General features: G+C 45.7%; 1 protein-coding gene across 1 annotated transcript in view; it reads right to left on the bottom strand.

The window, feature by feature from the left end:
* The window catches only part of CPN1 (carboxypeptidase N subunit 1), a 391,203-nt gene that overhangs the window by 197,626 nt on the left and 177,270 nt on the right, over positions 1 to 16,307 (bottom strand). Inside the window, exons 2-3 of the mRNA XM_069611516.1 lie at positions 4,674 to 4,870; positions 1,796 to 1,951 (exon numbers count right to left, since the gene is read on the bottom strand). Of these exons, the coding sequence (XP_069467617.1) occupies positions 1,796 to 1,951; positions 4,674 to 4,870 (353 nt within the window). The remainder of the gene's footprint in view (positions 1 to 1,795; positions 1,952 to 4,673; positions 4,871 to 16,307) is intronic.

The raw sequence follows: 16,307 nt of genomic DNA, 5'->3' as shown, positions 1-16,307 counted from the left end.
TGATGTGTCTGGAACTGATGAAGTGGGTGGAACCGGTGAAGTGGGTGGAACGGGTGAAGTGGATTGAACGTGTGAAATAGGTGGAACCAGTGATGTGGTGCGGGTGTGGAGCTGGTGTAGAGTGTGGAGCGGGTGTAGAGTGCAGAGCAGATGTCAAGTGTGGAGGAAACGGATTATGTATGTGGATGGAATGGGTGAAGTGGTTGGAAGGAACAGGTGAAGTGGTTGGAAGGAACGGGTGAAGTGGTTGGAATTTTGGAACTGGGTAGAACGGATGAACTGGGTGGAATGGATGAACTGAATAGATTAGATGAGCTAGGTGGAATGGATGAGCTGTGGTGGAATGGATGAGCTGGGTGGAATGGATGAACTGGGTGGAATGGATGAACTGGGTGGAACGGATGAACTGGGTGGAACCGATGAACAGGGTGGAACCGATGAACAGGGTGGAACCAATGAACAGGGTGGAAAGGGTGAACAGGTTGGAACGGGTGAAATATGTGGAAGGGATGGGTGATATATGTGTAAGGAACCGGTGAAGTATGTGGATGGAACGGGTGAAATATGTGGATGGAACAGACGAACAAGTGTAGAATGGGTGAAGTGGGCGGAACAGATGAAATGGTAGAACAGATGGAGTAGGTGGACGAATGGGTGATGTGTCTGGAACCTGTGAAGTGGGTGGAACCGGAGAAGTGGGTGGAACGGGTGAAGTGGATTGAACGTGTGAAATAGGTGGAACCAGTGAAGTGGATGGAACATGTGAAGATGACGTATGTGGATGGATGATGCATGGAGAAAGGATAACGTGGGTAGAACGAATGAAAGGAGCAGTGCATAAAATGGTTGGAGTGCATAAAATGGTTGGAGTGCACAAAATGGCTTGGAATACATGAAACGGATTGGAGTGCATGGAACGGATTGGAGTGCGTGGAACGGATTGGAGTGCATGGAACGAATTGGATTGCATAGAATGGCATGACTTGCATGGAATGCTTTGGAGTGCATGAACGTTTGAAAGAGCATTGAAACGAACGGTTTTGAGTGCTTGAAAAGGTCGTAATGCGTAGAACAGTCTGAGTACATGGAACAGATGGAGTACATGGAACTATTGGACTGGGCTCGATCGCAAGCACCTAAGGTAAACCACCATATCCCATCTCCACGCTTACACTCTTTTTTACACCACCACTCAACTAGAACACAGCGATACTATGACACCATTCGGTATAGCTGTTCTCATACCCTCATTTTGCCTCATACTCCCCATCACCCTAACTAAACACTGCTGGTTACACACCCTCCAGCCTAGGCGTTCTCCTCAGGCCTAACGCAGCCAGAATCGATCTGGATAACAACCTCTCAGAACGAACACATACTCTTGATCTCTCAACCACCACACCTACCACTAAGAAGCAGCTATCACACGAATGCCACACCAGCTGCACACATATCCGGTGCTCACACGCACCTTTTGACTCCTTCTACCTCTCTCTACTGACTTGAACTTCGGTTCCCAAGGGCGTTCAACCTACCAGCGCCTTGAAACCATACCAATGGTACATAAGGCGCTACATAAATGCAAAGTAACATAACATAACATAGCTCAGGGGCAAAACAATCAAGACAACACAGAGCAGCACAGGTTCAAATCCTGGTGCCGCGCTTAGAGACCGGTTTCCGTTATTAAGCGCATTATAAAAGATGAATTCATGAATTTTGTATTAGAGAGGATGCTGGGATGAAGAGTGCACATGATGCCGTTATAGATGCTAGGGTTCCCCGAATTCCTTACCTGAGCAAACCAGTTATCTGGCAGAGGCAAATGGTGATTGGGCCCGCCATTTTTGTCATAGTAGTACATAAGGGTGTTCAGATCCGGAAAGTTCCGGTTGAGATCCACCTCCCGGATGTTGTTCCTGCCAGTCAGATAGCCGTTTGAATCTGGGCCCTTAGGAGAAAAAAATTGAGTTTAGGACCAAGGGAAGGTAATTTTGATGCCAAATTCAGTTTGAGAAATCAAGTAAGACTGATCACGTGTAATCAGGCGTGCTTGGCACTGGCCCCAGATAGTTGAGCCAGCGGTCTTGAATAAGTTACTGTGCAATGAAACATCGAGCTGCGTCGCTGCCTATGACCGCCCTGCTTTTCCAGAGGTTTTTGATCATAATTGAGTCTGGAAGATTCTGGGCTTCATTTCGAATCGAAAGTGGTAAATACAGAGGGGGTTGAGGGTGGGGGTGGGGCAACGTATATCCTTCCGAGCAATTCGCTTGCTCCAGGTAATTTCAGACATTTGTGCAATGTACTGGAAAAAAACGTGTTAAACCTTGAAAAGCCAGGGTAACACATTATGTTTCCATGAAGTTGTGCAAAAAGTATAAATGCCAACTACAATTAACGATTGCGGATTGCATTTAAAATCGATTCCTATGGAATCTTCCTGCTTTTAGGGCTAAAAACAGGCAGATTCCATAGGAATCCATTGTTTTAACGGCAGAATGAAAACATTTAAGTGCTCGAGGCAGGTGGACAGGGAAATCCCAATCTGTGCAGTAGGTTAAAGCTGGCATTACTCTTTAACGCCTGTTTTTTAGCATCTATTTCAGTGGTCCTGGGGACTTAGGTCGAGTGTTCAGTTTGAGTTGCTTTTTTGGGGGTACTGGTAGACAGTTTGCAAGATTAGGGGGTTCCCGTCTGAAAAGCAGTGATTTACTCACGTATATGCAGAAATGTTGGTTTAGATTTGGAATAGATGTTAAAGATATCTGAGATGATCGGAATAGCAAAGAAAGTGCATTTGTGACTGGAGCACATCAGTAATGACGGCCGCCATTGCGTAGTGGCCAACATCTGCCATTGATTTCTAATGATTGCTCCTAGTTTTTAAGTGTGCCTGGAAACCAGGCACACTCAATGGCAATCAGCAGATTCTGTGTGAATCACAATGTCCACGCCGCAAGCGTGCAGGATCCGCGCAAGCGGAGTATCATTCCCAGGAAGGAAATCTCCATTGTATAAGGCGATGGACTTGGCAGGTGCAAACGTAGCCCAGGGAGATCCATTTTCCCCAGGAAAAGTCTGCATCGGCATACACCAAAATGCAGCTGAAAGAAACAAACAAGGTGACTTTAAATCGTGAGTATTAGATTAACTGCACTTGCTGTCTGGGAGTTCGGACATGTTGAATATCGTAATAGGTTATTTCTCCGGCATTAGAATGCTACCTGTAAATATCACTTGGCAGTATTCCCGTTTAAAAAATAAAATAATTGTACATGGGTTAGGCATATAGATGGTGGGCAACAAGGTACAGGTTGGTACCCACTTGAAAAAGAAAACCTATTAAATGTGAATGGCGGTGGCAATGTTTTTAACTGGCAGCATTCCACTGACGGGCAACTGACTTAGAACTGTAGACTGTATTGCAGTTATATTATGAGTCAGGTAAAGCAACCAGGTATCAAAGACATGTAGAAAGTGCTGCGGACGAGTATGCTCGTCCTATTTGCATAGACATGCATAATAGCTCATCAGTTATGGGGTTAGGAATATAATAAAATAGGAATCTCAAGTCAACCAATCCTGATTCCATATGCTGCATTAGAGGAAAGCACCCCCCCTGAAGTATTCAGTTCATATGTTTCAATCCAGCCGAGGACAGTAAACATGCTGAGCACTGTGTGCTCAAGTGCACTGGGGTAATGATTCCCTTATGTATTCATATATTTTGACATTTGTAAGGCACGAACATATCACAATAGCCGTATGGCCCCTTGCAAGATGGTCTAAAAGAGTATACGGATTAGTGATAGGCTTGGGGGAAGCTAGCTTTCCAGAGCTTTTGGGTTCAATGGAGAAGGCTGGCGATCTCTTAAAGAGTTTACGAGCGAATGTTCCAGAAGTCAGTGCTTCTTACAGAGAGTCTCCTTCCGCCCATGACTATGTTTTGCAAAGAGGCACCGCTGTCCAAGTTGCGACCAAAGGGGTTCTGATGCCTTGTTTAGGGGTGATGAGTTTGATTGGTAAGGATCAGAGATGGAAGCATTGTGAGTTTCAGCTAAGACATGATTACTGGGTTCCAGCTGTCCAATTGTGTGTGTAAAACTGGTGACTTGTGCATATTTCGCAATTTTACATTAGAGAAGCATTACATGTTTAATGACACACCTATGTTTATGTGTTCTCACAGCAGAAGCCAGATAACCCAAGTAAAGCATATGCAAATGAATGACTGTGCGATCTAGGACATGGTTCATTTTAGAAGCAACCCGAGGTGAAGGCTTAGGTATAGCACACTACGCGCACATGCAGCATCGCTTACAAGGCTATGAAGTCCAACATCTAGTCTACCTGGCCAAAACCCTCAAACTATCAGGAATTCCATGCATCACCCACAGCCAAATCTTTCCAGGCTCCACCGGATCTAAAAAAACAGGAAACAGGCTGTCCCCTGCAAGGTACCCGTAATATGGACAACCAATCGGCTTCAGGAATGCCCTTGCGTCTTGCACTTCAGAAAATAATTCAAGACCAAACTCTTCAGTCAACACCTCATCCTACTCTGAATGCCCCAAATCCCTCGCCCTGCTCATCATTGTTCTTAACCTCCAGTGATTGCGTCATTGCTTGCACGCTAGATGCGCGCTTTGAAAATTCCTGCGCATACATACCTGGTCTGCAGCAATCTCATACCCGTCCGGGTTCAAGGAGGGCAGAATGTGGATGCGCGTGCCGTGAATGAGATTCGTGATTCGTTCGTTACCTCTCCGATACTCTTCGCACATGAACTCTGCCAGCTGAATGAGAAGTTCTCTGCCCAACACTTCATTGCCATGCATATTTCCAACATACTTAAATTCTGGTTCCACTGCAAAAAATACAATTTGTATTATTGAAGATCTAAGATGCTTATGCAATTGTGAAGTAGATAGACATATCATGTTGACAATGCTATTCTGCCTTAGTAACCTAGGGCAGTTATTGTGGGTTGCCTGTGAGGTGGATTGATTCTAAAAAACACAAGTATGAATTTGTACCCGACATTAGTGCCCTGGCCCCAACTTCATTGATGGCCAATAATGCATGTTAGTAGGGAGGCTTTGCTATCCCTTGATAACATACAAGTACATGGTCCTCATTACAAGGTTGGTGATAACCCGCCAGTGCTACCGGTGGGTTGCTGCCAACCCCGTAACACCGATTCTGCCGCCCGATATCCCGGTGCCAACGGGATATCACAAGTGGCGGCGGAACGGGAGATCCCCATTCTCGTGGTGGGGACTCTGAAGCACCATAGCTAACGGTGCCGATGCTTCAGTGAGAGACATGCCGTTAGGGTCTGATTTCCCTGCAGGTCAGGGGATCCGTGGCACCAACATCATTCTCAGAGTATGGCAGTCCAGAAAGGGTGCTGATACATTGCTACCGGCACCCTTGTATCCGGACCGTCATACTCGTAATGAGCGCCTATATTTTGAACATGACTCAACCCCCCCTTGTTTCCCTTCCCCCTCAACTTAACTGTCACCAGTGGATCAGCTGTGTTGGCATGTGGAATGGAGTTACTGAGGACCTAACCATAACATATCCTTCCCCAAAGATACAAAACATATCTGGCTGTCCGCTACCATTCCACCCTGCCCGGGATGCCTACAAAACCATCAAATCTAAAAACTAACAAATGCATCCAGGCCTCCACTCCCACATCCATTCAAATATATTTTTTTAAATAGCTTCCATCATGCAACTGTTCATCAGTGCCCCTCCCCCCAATCACACCTTCCTAATATCTGTCTACATGCTAATATGATACCTCGCTTCTGGCCAATCTTTTCCACTTTGCTAAGGCTCGCTCCCATCTCCTTTCAAATATTTTTGGAAACATACCTAGAGAGCTGCCAATCGCGCCCTCGTTTGCATGGGCCTTTTTTCTGCACCGCCATCCAAATATATTTACTCAATACCTGGCTTCCTGCCAACCTCAACCACCACACACTATTCTCCCTGTGAGCTCTGCTCCCTCTCTCTTAGCTACCAATGAATGGATGGTTCAACATGATAGCGAGCAACATATGTTTTGGGTGCTTAGGGGGGGGGGAGAGCACGAAAAGCTGATGTACAAGACACCATCGAGAAAGGTGCTTTCCTCATGGAAGAATATCGCACAAGGGTGTGGAATAGTTTAGATAAACATAATGTAAAGCTGGAAGAAGAGTGGTGAAGAAAAACATCATAGTCGGTCATTGGAAGAAAATAACAGCCAATCAGAAAGCACGATGTTTATGAAATTAATTATTTCCCAAAATGCCCAACAGTTGACTGGTGGGAACAAACCAGTGTAAGATATGAACAGAGGAGGCGTGAGTGGATTTGCACCAATAATTCCCTCCAACAAAGCTCCATATGTGTTAATGCATTAGGAACAAGCATTGACATAATAACCAGTGCATTTGTCTTGTGTGTAGTAGACATTGCACAGGCATTTCCAAGCACAGTCACCTGGGGCCACCTGCTGAACCTCAGGGATAATTAGTGCAGATTAGAATGGGGAGCAGTGATGCTGTGTCCTTTTCGCACTGCTTTCAGATGGCCATGGCATTCATGCTCTCCTTTGCCATGTGGCTAAGGGCCACCCCCCCTGGCCCCCCATAGAGATCTGGTGGACTAGCAGAATAATTGCATCAATGTGTGCCATTTCTGTGAACTTGCAGGACCTGTCTGCAGCCCAGAATCACAGCCGTACTGTGGATTTGAATGTCCCACAAAACTCTGCAGTCCAGTCTGAGCCCCCAATGAGCTGTAGAGGGTAGGTGGATGAGAAAAGGCCCTGGTCCTGCCTGGGTTTTCTGTTAGAGGGTGCAGCAGGGCTGACACACAAAGGGAAAGAGCAGGAGAGCTTCGACGGAGACCCCAAGACCATTGTTTGGGTTTCCATTTTACATGCCATTTACCTGTTAGTTTAATTGTATTTTGTATTGTGCTTTCTTTGTGAAGTTCCTTAGAATCTGATGTCTTCTTTGAGAAGTCATTTGTTATTCCCTTCTTGATTTTATTTTTTTGGCTTCCTTTTTCCACCCCATTTTCCCATCCTCCTCAAAAGAACAAAACAAATATAACCAAAGAAACACTTTGTGAAAACCATTTGAGGAGCGTTGTGGGGTTGTTCTTTTGAACCTCCAGCCCTTACATCAGCCCAAAAATAAAGAATAGAAACCTGATCTGAAACCCTTTGTACCAGTAGAAACCTTTGTAACCATTTCCCTTCGCGCCCCACCCCCACAATTGTTTTCGAACAGGTGGCTCTCTTTGGCAGCGTCTCATCTTTGGGTGAGAAAGGGGGCAGACCACAGGAAGTGGTGGAGTAGGAGGAGCCAGAGATGGAGGGGCAGCAGAAGGTGAAACATGAAGAAGCAAACATTGAGGGACAGTAGGAGGAGGAACATGAAGAGGCAGACGAGGAGCATCAAGAGATGGAACACAAGGAGGCAGACATTAACAGGCAGCAGGAGGGGGGACCTTAAAAGGCAGGTAAGTGTCAGCATGAGGTGGAACATTAAAAGATGGATGAGGGGCGATGGATGATATATGAGGTGGTGGAACAGGATGCAAGGCAGGAGGAGATGACTGAGAGGCAGTGGGAGGTGTAGAAAGAGGGGCAGGAGGTGGCAGATGAGAATATGGGGGAAGAAGGCAAGCAGCTAGAGGCATGGCAGTCAGAGAAGGAGGAGGCTGACAGGCTTGATGCAGGTGGCTCCCATGCTATGGAGGCAACGTGAGCTAAAGGAGGAGACACCTGAAATGATACTGCCACAACACCTTCTTGTCGAGGCCCTCCTCTGTGTTTGCAGTAATGCTTCCTCCATCTGAGGGAAAGTGGAAGGAAGAGGCGTGAGCAGTTCTACGCAAGCTGGGCAAGAAGCCTGAGCGTTATGCACTGGGTCCAACTATAATGTGTGAACACATTTAGTGGTGGCATCAGTCATTATATTATATGCATATGCCATCTGCCACACCCAGCACTATGGCAACCTCCTCCATGACGCAAAGGAAGCATTTGCTAGCACATCTTGATATGCAAATCGTTCCCCACCAAGATGCAGAACATGGCAGGATTTGAAAGCGTGCCAATCACAGGCAGCAGCACTGGCTTCAGCTATCAGGCCCTCTTCCCTCAGGTGGCGCCCCACCCCAGTGTGATGGAAGGTGAGCAGCTGGCATGATCATCTGTTCCAGCATGCAGCCACAAATGACTTGCATTGAGTGGCGGTGGTCAGTTGGGAGGAGCAGGAATACACGGCCATCCAAGATGCTCTTGAGGCTCACCTGTGTGCCCAGTGAGAAGCATTCCATATTTTCACATGGACTAGCCATTTTAGCACCCTGCCCTCTATTACCCTCCTCAGTCTCTCTGTCCCTCGCCCAACCTGTGCATTCTCTCACTTCTACTCCTTCTCCCACACCACCACTGAAACACTGTGCCTATCCCCTAGTATCAAAAACAGCACTAACATATTTGCTGTCAACTTCATCTCCTACACTCTGGAGGGAGATCTGACACGTTCCCAGCACATTCTACCCCCATCCCCCTTGACCACCCCTGCCTCACCGCCACTGTCTCTATGCTTGCTGACATCTCCCTGCAAATACTCTTTTGGTCTGTTTTGTATCCCCTATTTATAACCTACCCTTCACCCACCATCACCAGGGAAACCCAGAGAAGAATGTTATATCTAGGTCTCCCTCTTTCATGTAGCACAGGGAAAACCACATTCTCATGTTGGCTGCTTTTAGGTAGCAGGATGGGCACAAAACATTCTCATGCCGGCAGCTCTCAGGCCTTTTGAAAGGTAGGTCTTTCTGAAACAACTGAGGTTTTAAAATAGCAGGAGCAGGATTTAAGACTAGGAGAGTAATAACGCAAATGTATATGGCTTCATGTCATGATAGGACAGTCACACCTCACCCACATCATAGTCAATAACCAGAGATTTCTGTCTTAGGACCACTACCCACACAAAATATCCCTACTCTCCATTTTTAGTGTGTGACCTGAAGCAGACAATACTTCTTTAACATCTAAGCGGGTATGGCTATGGCTATGGGTCTTGCCATAGTCCCCCTGAATGTAGTGTTGGTTCATGTTAACTAATTTCAACTTTGTAATATTGGGCACTGCCATGCTTCTCCTGTGGTCAGATACAACAGCCTCAGGACAACTAAATCCTTGCTCTTACTGTACCTCACAGGGGGGCAGCTGAGGGATTCTATGGCAACTCTTGCAAGGGGTGCTGGATAGATGACCTACCTACTGAACCAATACTGTAGTTGATCATCGTCCCTAATTGTGTGACATACATCAAGTAGATGTGCATTCACCATGCAAGCTTCTGATATTCCTGTGAATGCTCGTTTAGACCAGCCCTTGTTGAAGATTCATGATTGAGTGAGGTGCCTATTCCACAGGTTCTCCAACTACAGCCCATCACTATATTCACTAGTGTTCACAGAAGATGGGTCACGTGGTTTAGGCACCAAGAGCAACACACTCCCTGATGATGAATAAGAGAGTGTTCTTGACATATCTGTTTGTGGTATGCAGTCTAACTTCCACCTGCTGCATCAGTGCATTCTTGCACATGTGAACTGTGTCTATTTCTGCTGGTTTCTCAGAATTCTCACATGGCTGAAATACAGCCTCTATGATCCTGAAACGTGGGTCACAAAACAAGTAATTTAGGTATTCAGTGTTATCTTTCATTGAAGTTATCTGCGGACAGCGTGCCAGGTTGATAACACATCCCTCCCCAGTTGCTCTGTATCACCTCCCCAGCCAAATCATGTTGGATAGGTTGAGTTCTAGCAGGTAAACAGTGGCAGTTGCTTAGTGAGTGATGCACTCTGCTTGCTACCTTTCATCGAGACCTCCTCATAAGTCTTCAGCAAACACAAGTCTACAGACAGCAGCTGCACTGAATTGGCATAAAGAATAAAGAATGCCATAACTAAAGTTCATCTGTACCTCTTGCAATAATCAATGATGGTTTTGCACTGTGCCCTTAGCCATTACAACATATGCGCACTAGGAGTCTAGCAGAGGCCAATTGTGTTCTTCAAGTGGCACTGTGGCAGCTCATGGAGCACCTGTAATTAGCACAGCCTATTTCTTGCACTGGGGGCTGAGCTGAAATGTGAACTGCTGGCCCATGGCAATCATGTCCTTTACTGGCTGGTAATTACAGATGAAATGTGTCACAGCAGAGTGAAAGACATGGGCAAGCAAAGGAACATGCATGGTCTTGCCAATTCGTAGGGAATTATGGCTGTTAGGCTCATTGCTTATAGCTACAAAGCACATCTCTAGGTGCTCTGGTCTTAGTCCTTGTGATATCACCTCCTCCACCTTCGTCCAGACGTCAAAGCCACTGTGACCGTTACCTTCAAATCGTTCCATACTCAAAGTGGCCTGATTCTAGAGTGCATGCACCTGCTGCCCTCTAGCATTACTTGGGTATTTGCACCACTCTCATCTAGCAGGAACAGAGGGTCAGCCAGTTTGCGGTTGCAGCCTTAAAGTCAATGCTCTGTTCACTTGCGCACATGGCGTTGGTGAAGGCGACTTCCTGCCCCTCGGAATGATATTGTGCTTGCTTTGCTGCATAAAGTACCACATCATAAAACTCTGGTACGGCCTTGAGTGCAATGCAAAATTGACAGTAACACTCAAGCTCCCTTTAGGTCAGATCAACAACTTGACCGCTGCATCTTGCGGTTCTTAGCCCTGCATAAAGGTGATACTGGTGTCTTTGCAGGTAGACCAAAAAGTATCAAATGAAATTAATACAGGTGATGAGGAAGAACTGCCATTTACTGACCTAACATTAAAGTTGATCTCTGCTGTTATTGTTGCTCTGGAAGTACCTCACCTGTTTGGTATTCTCGCATATGCATACTTCTGAGAAAAGGTCGACCTTGATCACGATGCAATGCACAAATACCTAGGTTCTCATGGTGGTTTTATTGTTTTTTGTGTATTGAACATAATGATAAATGAAAGTAAGATACACATACAATACTCACTTCTTCTATTCCTGGGGGCCAACCGATCCTTGAATTGCAAACCATTGTAATTTCTGGCCAGCATGTGTTTCACATCAATGTGTTCCTTCAGGACCTTGATAGTATCAGTATTACATTGAGATGCCTCTAGTATTAACTTCACCTATGCATGTGGAACTTGATGTGTTGCCTGTTGTGATTAATTTTTCTGTAAGTAGTGTAAATAAATGAATCATAAATAAAGATCAGAGTGACACCTTGAAGGACTTTGTAATAGATGCAGAGCTGCTATTTTATCTTTCATAATCAATGCATCATAATGGGTTTTTCTTGTATACTTATTTGGTCAATTACTAGGTTGACCTGTTTATCGTTGAACTGTGATGCCTGATGGTATGGCCATGTAATGGGAATGGCATCCGTCCTGTACAAAAAAAAGTAGTTACTGCTGCATGCAAATCACATCCCCCTTTTGCACCATTGGCCTTGTTAGTTGATCAATAACTCCTCAATACAGTTCAAATACTCCATGTTGGAAAAACTAGGAGCTGTGTACACCAGCCATTGTACTGGTTAACACAGTATTCATGGCTGGATAAAAGCGTAGAAAGACATGAAACACCTGTTGGTAAAGCTACTGGCAAATATATTGCATAGATTTTTTGAAAATGAAAGCACATCTCTTCCTGTATGCCAATACATATTGATAACTGTATAATGTGACGATTCCCATGGTGTTGTCACTTCTCCCCAAGGGCAGAGAGGGGGGCCTTTCCCATGATGCTAGGGAGATGTGGCTGCTATTCAATAATGCGGAGGACCTCATGAGAAGGGAGTCCCCCTGTAGGGACAAGGACGATCACCCAGGGTACAGCGCGTTGAGAAATGTCACTCCCCAACCTTCCCTAGCCACCCTCCATTCTGAGCCACTTCATTGAGAGTAAAGCCATGTACGTTTATAGTACGTAGGATATAGCCAGAAAAGAACATACTGAGATGAGGAAGAACACAAGAAGAATGAAGAATAACCAACTCTTAAGTACTGCCACGAGGTGGCTCACCGGAGGCATGAGGAATGCCAAAGAGACAATGACTACAGATGTGGATGCTGTGCTGGGGCGGAGTCCCAGGCATACACATGAAAGAGAAGATGGACTATAGTGTGTCCGATCGCGGGAAAGCCAGGAGTCAGCTGGAGCCTGGGAGGTTCGAACTCCTAGTAAAGTTTGAAAGAAAGTCTGTGCAGAGTACGCCAGAGGCAGGCTGCGAGAGTCCATCGTGGGTCTGAAGGGAGCAGACCCAACTAAGAGGCTAAATGGAAGAAGCAGTGGCATGATTGCAACAAGGTGGACTGTCAGGTCCAAGAGCGTAGCCAAGACTGTAAGGAGTAAAGGACGGCAGAGGTGCACTCAGACCGACGAAGCAGACGAGAAAAGCAGAGGAAGCTGACAACAGGGAATCCCACCCCAGGAAGGACCGGTGTCGTATCGCATCCCACGAGAAGGTAAATAGAGGCACGGGAGACCCAGCAGGGTTATAGGGGTGGTGGAGAGGGGGACACAATGCAATGTTCCTCACCCCAGTGACAACTATAGGGCTATTGGAAAACAGAACTCTGTAGAGTGCGTCAGGGAGGATCTCCCTTGTCCCAATAGTAATTAAGTAGCTACTGGACACTGGAAGAGTGAAACGTGCATCAGCTAGGATCTCCCTCATCCCAGTAGTAATGAAAAAACTGCCGGACAACATAAGATGACTGATTACCAGCGACGGGTCGGGGACCCTAAAAATTGTGCAACAAACATCCGAGGAGAGCTTTTAGGTGCAGTGGCAACAATAAACCCACTGACCAGCAGAGACGGGTCAGGCACCCTAACAATTGCGAAACAAGTATCTCAGGAGAATATCCTCATTGCAGGGGCAGCAATAAGATCACTAACCACCAGATAATGGTCTAGGACCCCAACAAAAGGGAACTGAGCCTCTGCCGAGAACTTCCTCATCGCAGTGGAAGCAATAACCCCACTTACCACCAGAGAAGGGTCTGGGATCGCAACATAAGTGAATTGGACATCCAAGGAGGGCTTCCTCATGGGAGTAGCAAAGATAAGTCCCTTGATCACCAAAGAAGGGTTCGGACTTTGCTAATACTGAGAGAGAGTGGAAAAATATACATCGACTGGAAAAACATGAAAGAGAACTTTTAAAGCACCAGGAGAAGGGAGTCATTCTCCAGGAGAAGAAGCTAAAGCTCTTGCAACATACTCAAGAGATGGCAGGGGATGTGAGTCATTCCCCCTGGCCTTACTGTGAACTGTAAAGACCAATACCAGGAGAAGGGAGTCATTCTCCTGGTCCAGAACGTGGAGTTGTGCAAAGATTGTGTGGAACCCGCAAGCCAGGGGAAGGGAGACATTCCCCCTTGCACCCTTTGTGCAAGAGAACATTTCTTTGAACACTACCCGACTATCAGGAGATGGGAGTCATTCTCCTGGAGAAGGAACTTTCTGTTGGAGTATTCTTTAGTTGTAGTGTTAGGAATAGAAGTAGGGTGTGACACAGGATGGTGGAGTTTGATTTTGACAGACATTCTGACAGATCCTCTGGTATTAGTTTGAGGCAGGGAAACCGCTCTACAACAAAGGGATAGTGAGGGACTTTTTCCGTAATAAATGTTTATAACCACCACCATGCCACATTTGTGTCAGCTTCCTTCTTTGGGCACACTTACAATAAGCAAAAAGACTTTGAATTATATATTGTGGTCACACTGGAACCCTCAGCGAATTCATCCACAATAGTATAGTTCAATTTTAGTACCTTTGCACCATTCATAAAGATTTCTACATAAAAAATTATACTCAGCAAGTAAACTGAGTGCTCTGGCTAAAATCCACCCAATCAGAATCACTGCCATGAAGCTATTAGTGGCCTTGAAACAAAAGCATTCTAACTCTAGAAGCTACGTAGGCAGCATCCTGAAAACATTTCAAATCCATCTCTTAACCCTGTCTGTCAACCCCCTGTCACAGTCTAAAGCGCCATCTGCCCAATCAATCAATTGTATAACCTCATTTAGCTTCACGTTTTATCCTCATTTACACAATCACACATATTCATGCATTGCGCATGACACTAAAGATTGTCTTGTTCATGTATTTTCACCAATGCTCCCATTATTGTCTATCCTGACTATCACGACTTGACATTCACCTTCATGCCCACCACAAGGGGTCTTGCCTTGGGACTTTTCCTGTTTTGGACTTTGCTTGTGGACTTTCTGGTACATGGCCCTATTGATCTCCAGGCGCTTGGATTCCTCTTCCAATCTGGATCCATGTTGAGATTGTGGTAGTCAGAAAACTCTTTCATAGCAGACCACATTTCGGAGAAGCTCTTGTGCACAGTTGTATCTCCAACCTTGTAAGTAAAGGATGATGGAGGAAGCAGAACTCCTCTGGCTTACAGGTGCTAGCTTTGATTGATCACACATGTGTCTTGTGTGTTTTAGGCACCTCCCTTTGCTTCACTTTTATCATTGATTCACCATTCATGTTTGTGGGTGACCCTGTTTACCTTTAGCTTTTATTAATTCCTGCATTTGGCGGTTGGTCTGCTCCTTATTGCTTACTTGATTCCTGAACCTAGACTCTTTATCTGCCCATATTTGTGTCAACAGTCACCTCTGTGTGGCAGTACTCCTTGTTTCAAGCAAGGTTTGACAGTGCAATTTGTATGCTAAACCAGCAGTGCTTGACAGTGTTACTTGGTTTCTAACCTTGCATTCTTTAACAGTGAACCCCTGTTTTTAAGCAGGAGCTGTCCTTTCAGGTAAGGAAGGATAGTGGGGGTTGTTACTTGTATTTTCCCACCCTCTGCTCTCTTTGTTCCCTTCAATATGTGTGTTGGCATGAAGTTTAATCATTTTATTGCAGCATTTTGCTTGCCTATATTTTCCATTCTATCCTGTTAAGTACCACTCTACTTTGTTCATTGTCTATAGCTGTCATGTGTTAATGTGTTCGACCCTTTGTAGTAACAGCCTTTCATGTATCTGTTAGCGATCGAATCCAGAGACAAAACTGCCACCCTAGGTAATGCCTCTTGTCCTTTTTGAGTATTGTCTTTAAGTACCTTTAATACACTCACTCATCGTATTGCCAATAAGTGAATTTATCTCAGACAGTACTTCTAAAAGCAATTATGGCTGAGGTGCTTGCAAAACCTCAATGTCACAGTAGAGCACCACATCAACCCTCTGCCCGAACCACCCACACCACACTCCATTGAGAAATCCACTGCCATTAACTCTTTCTTCATCAATAAGATCAGCATGATCTGCCAACACTTAGACATCAACGGTACATTTGACAGCACACTACACGTCCCATCTCGCAAAATCACAACTTCCTGGACAACTTTCAGGACACTCACTAAGGAAGACCTCACTGCCGTTCTAGCATCTCTCAAGGCCACATCGTATGTGGACGACATCCTACTTGCCTTCGTATGGAAGACACTTATGAATGAAGACTCCTCACTTACCTAACAATCATCAAAAGCTCTGTAATGCAAGGCACCTTGCCTTCGGCCCTCAAGACCGGGCAAATCCTCCCGCTTCCCTAGAAACCAACACTGAACCCTGACAACCTGAGAAACTACCGCCCCATCACCCATCTTCCCTTCCTAGGTAAACTCTCTGAGAAAGCAGCAGCCACTAATCTCCTCCAACACATCAAAGCCAACAACTTCCTTCAGTCCTACCAACCTGGCTTCAGACCCAGATGCAGCACAGAAACAGCTGCAATCAAGGTGATCAGCGATGCCCTTAAAATCCTTGATGAGGGCCTTGCCTCCTTGTTCTCCTTGACCTCTCAGCAGCATTTGATGCCGTAGACCACCAGACACTCACACAGGGCCATCTTAAGCACTTTTGGGGCCCGGGGCACAGACACCTTTGGGGGCCCCCCTCCATCGAGCCAAAGGAATTAAGGCATCCAGAATAGCTGGTCGTGCCCCCCCCTCATCGCGATCACAACACATAGCTTGGCATGTTACCTTGCAGCGATTAAAATAGCCATTTGTACTCCCTTTCAGTCCCTTTACCCCCTTCATTCTTACTGTAATAAGAATGATACATAAGTAGCATGTCAAGGCCAACATCAGCAGTCCACGACATGGCTACTTGAATTCTAGCATAGGTATAGGACACTCTTCATCATTAACATACACTAGGAAGGTACAGGACA

Source organism: Ambystoma mexicanum, chromosome 8 (assembly GCF_040938575.1).
Source record: "Ambystoma mexicanum isolate Mex_15411 chromosome 8, UKY_AmexF1_1, whole genome shotgun sequence".
Classification (NCBI taxonomy): domain Eukaryota; kingdom Metazoa; phylum Chordata; class Amphibia; order Caudata; family Ambystomatidae; genus Ambystoma; species Ambystoma mexicanum.
The sequence above is the reverse complement of the archived record's forward strand: the minus strand, read 5'-3'. Positions and strand labels throughout refer to the sequence as shown.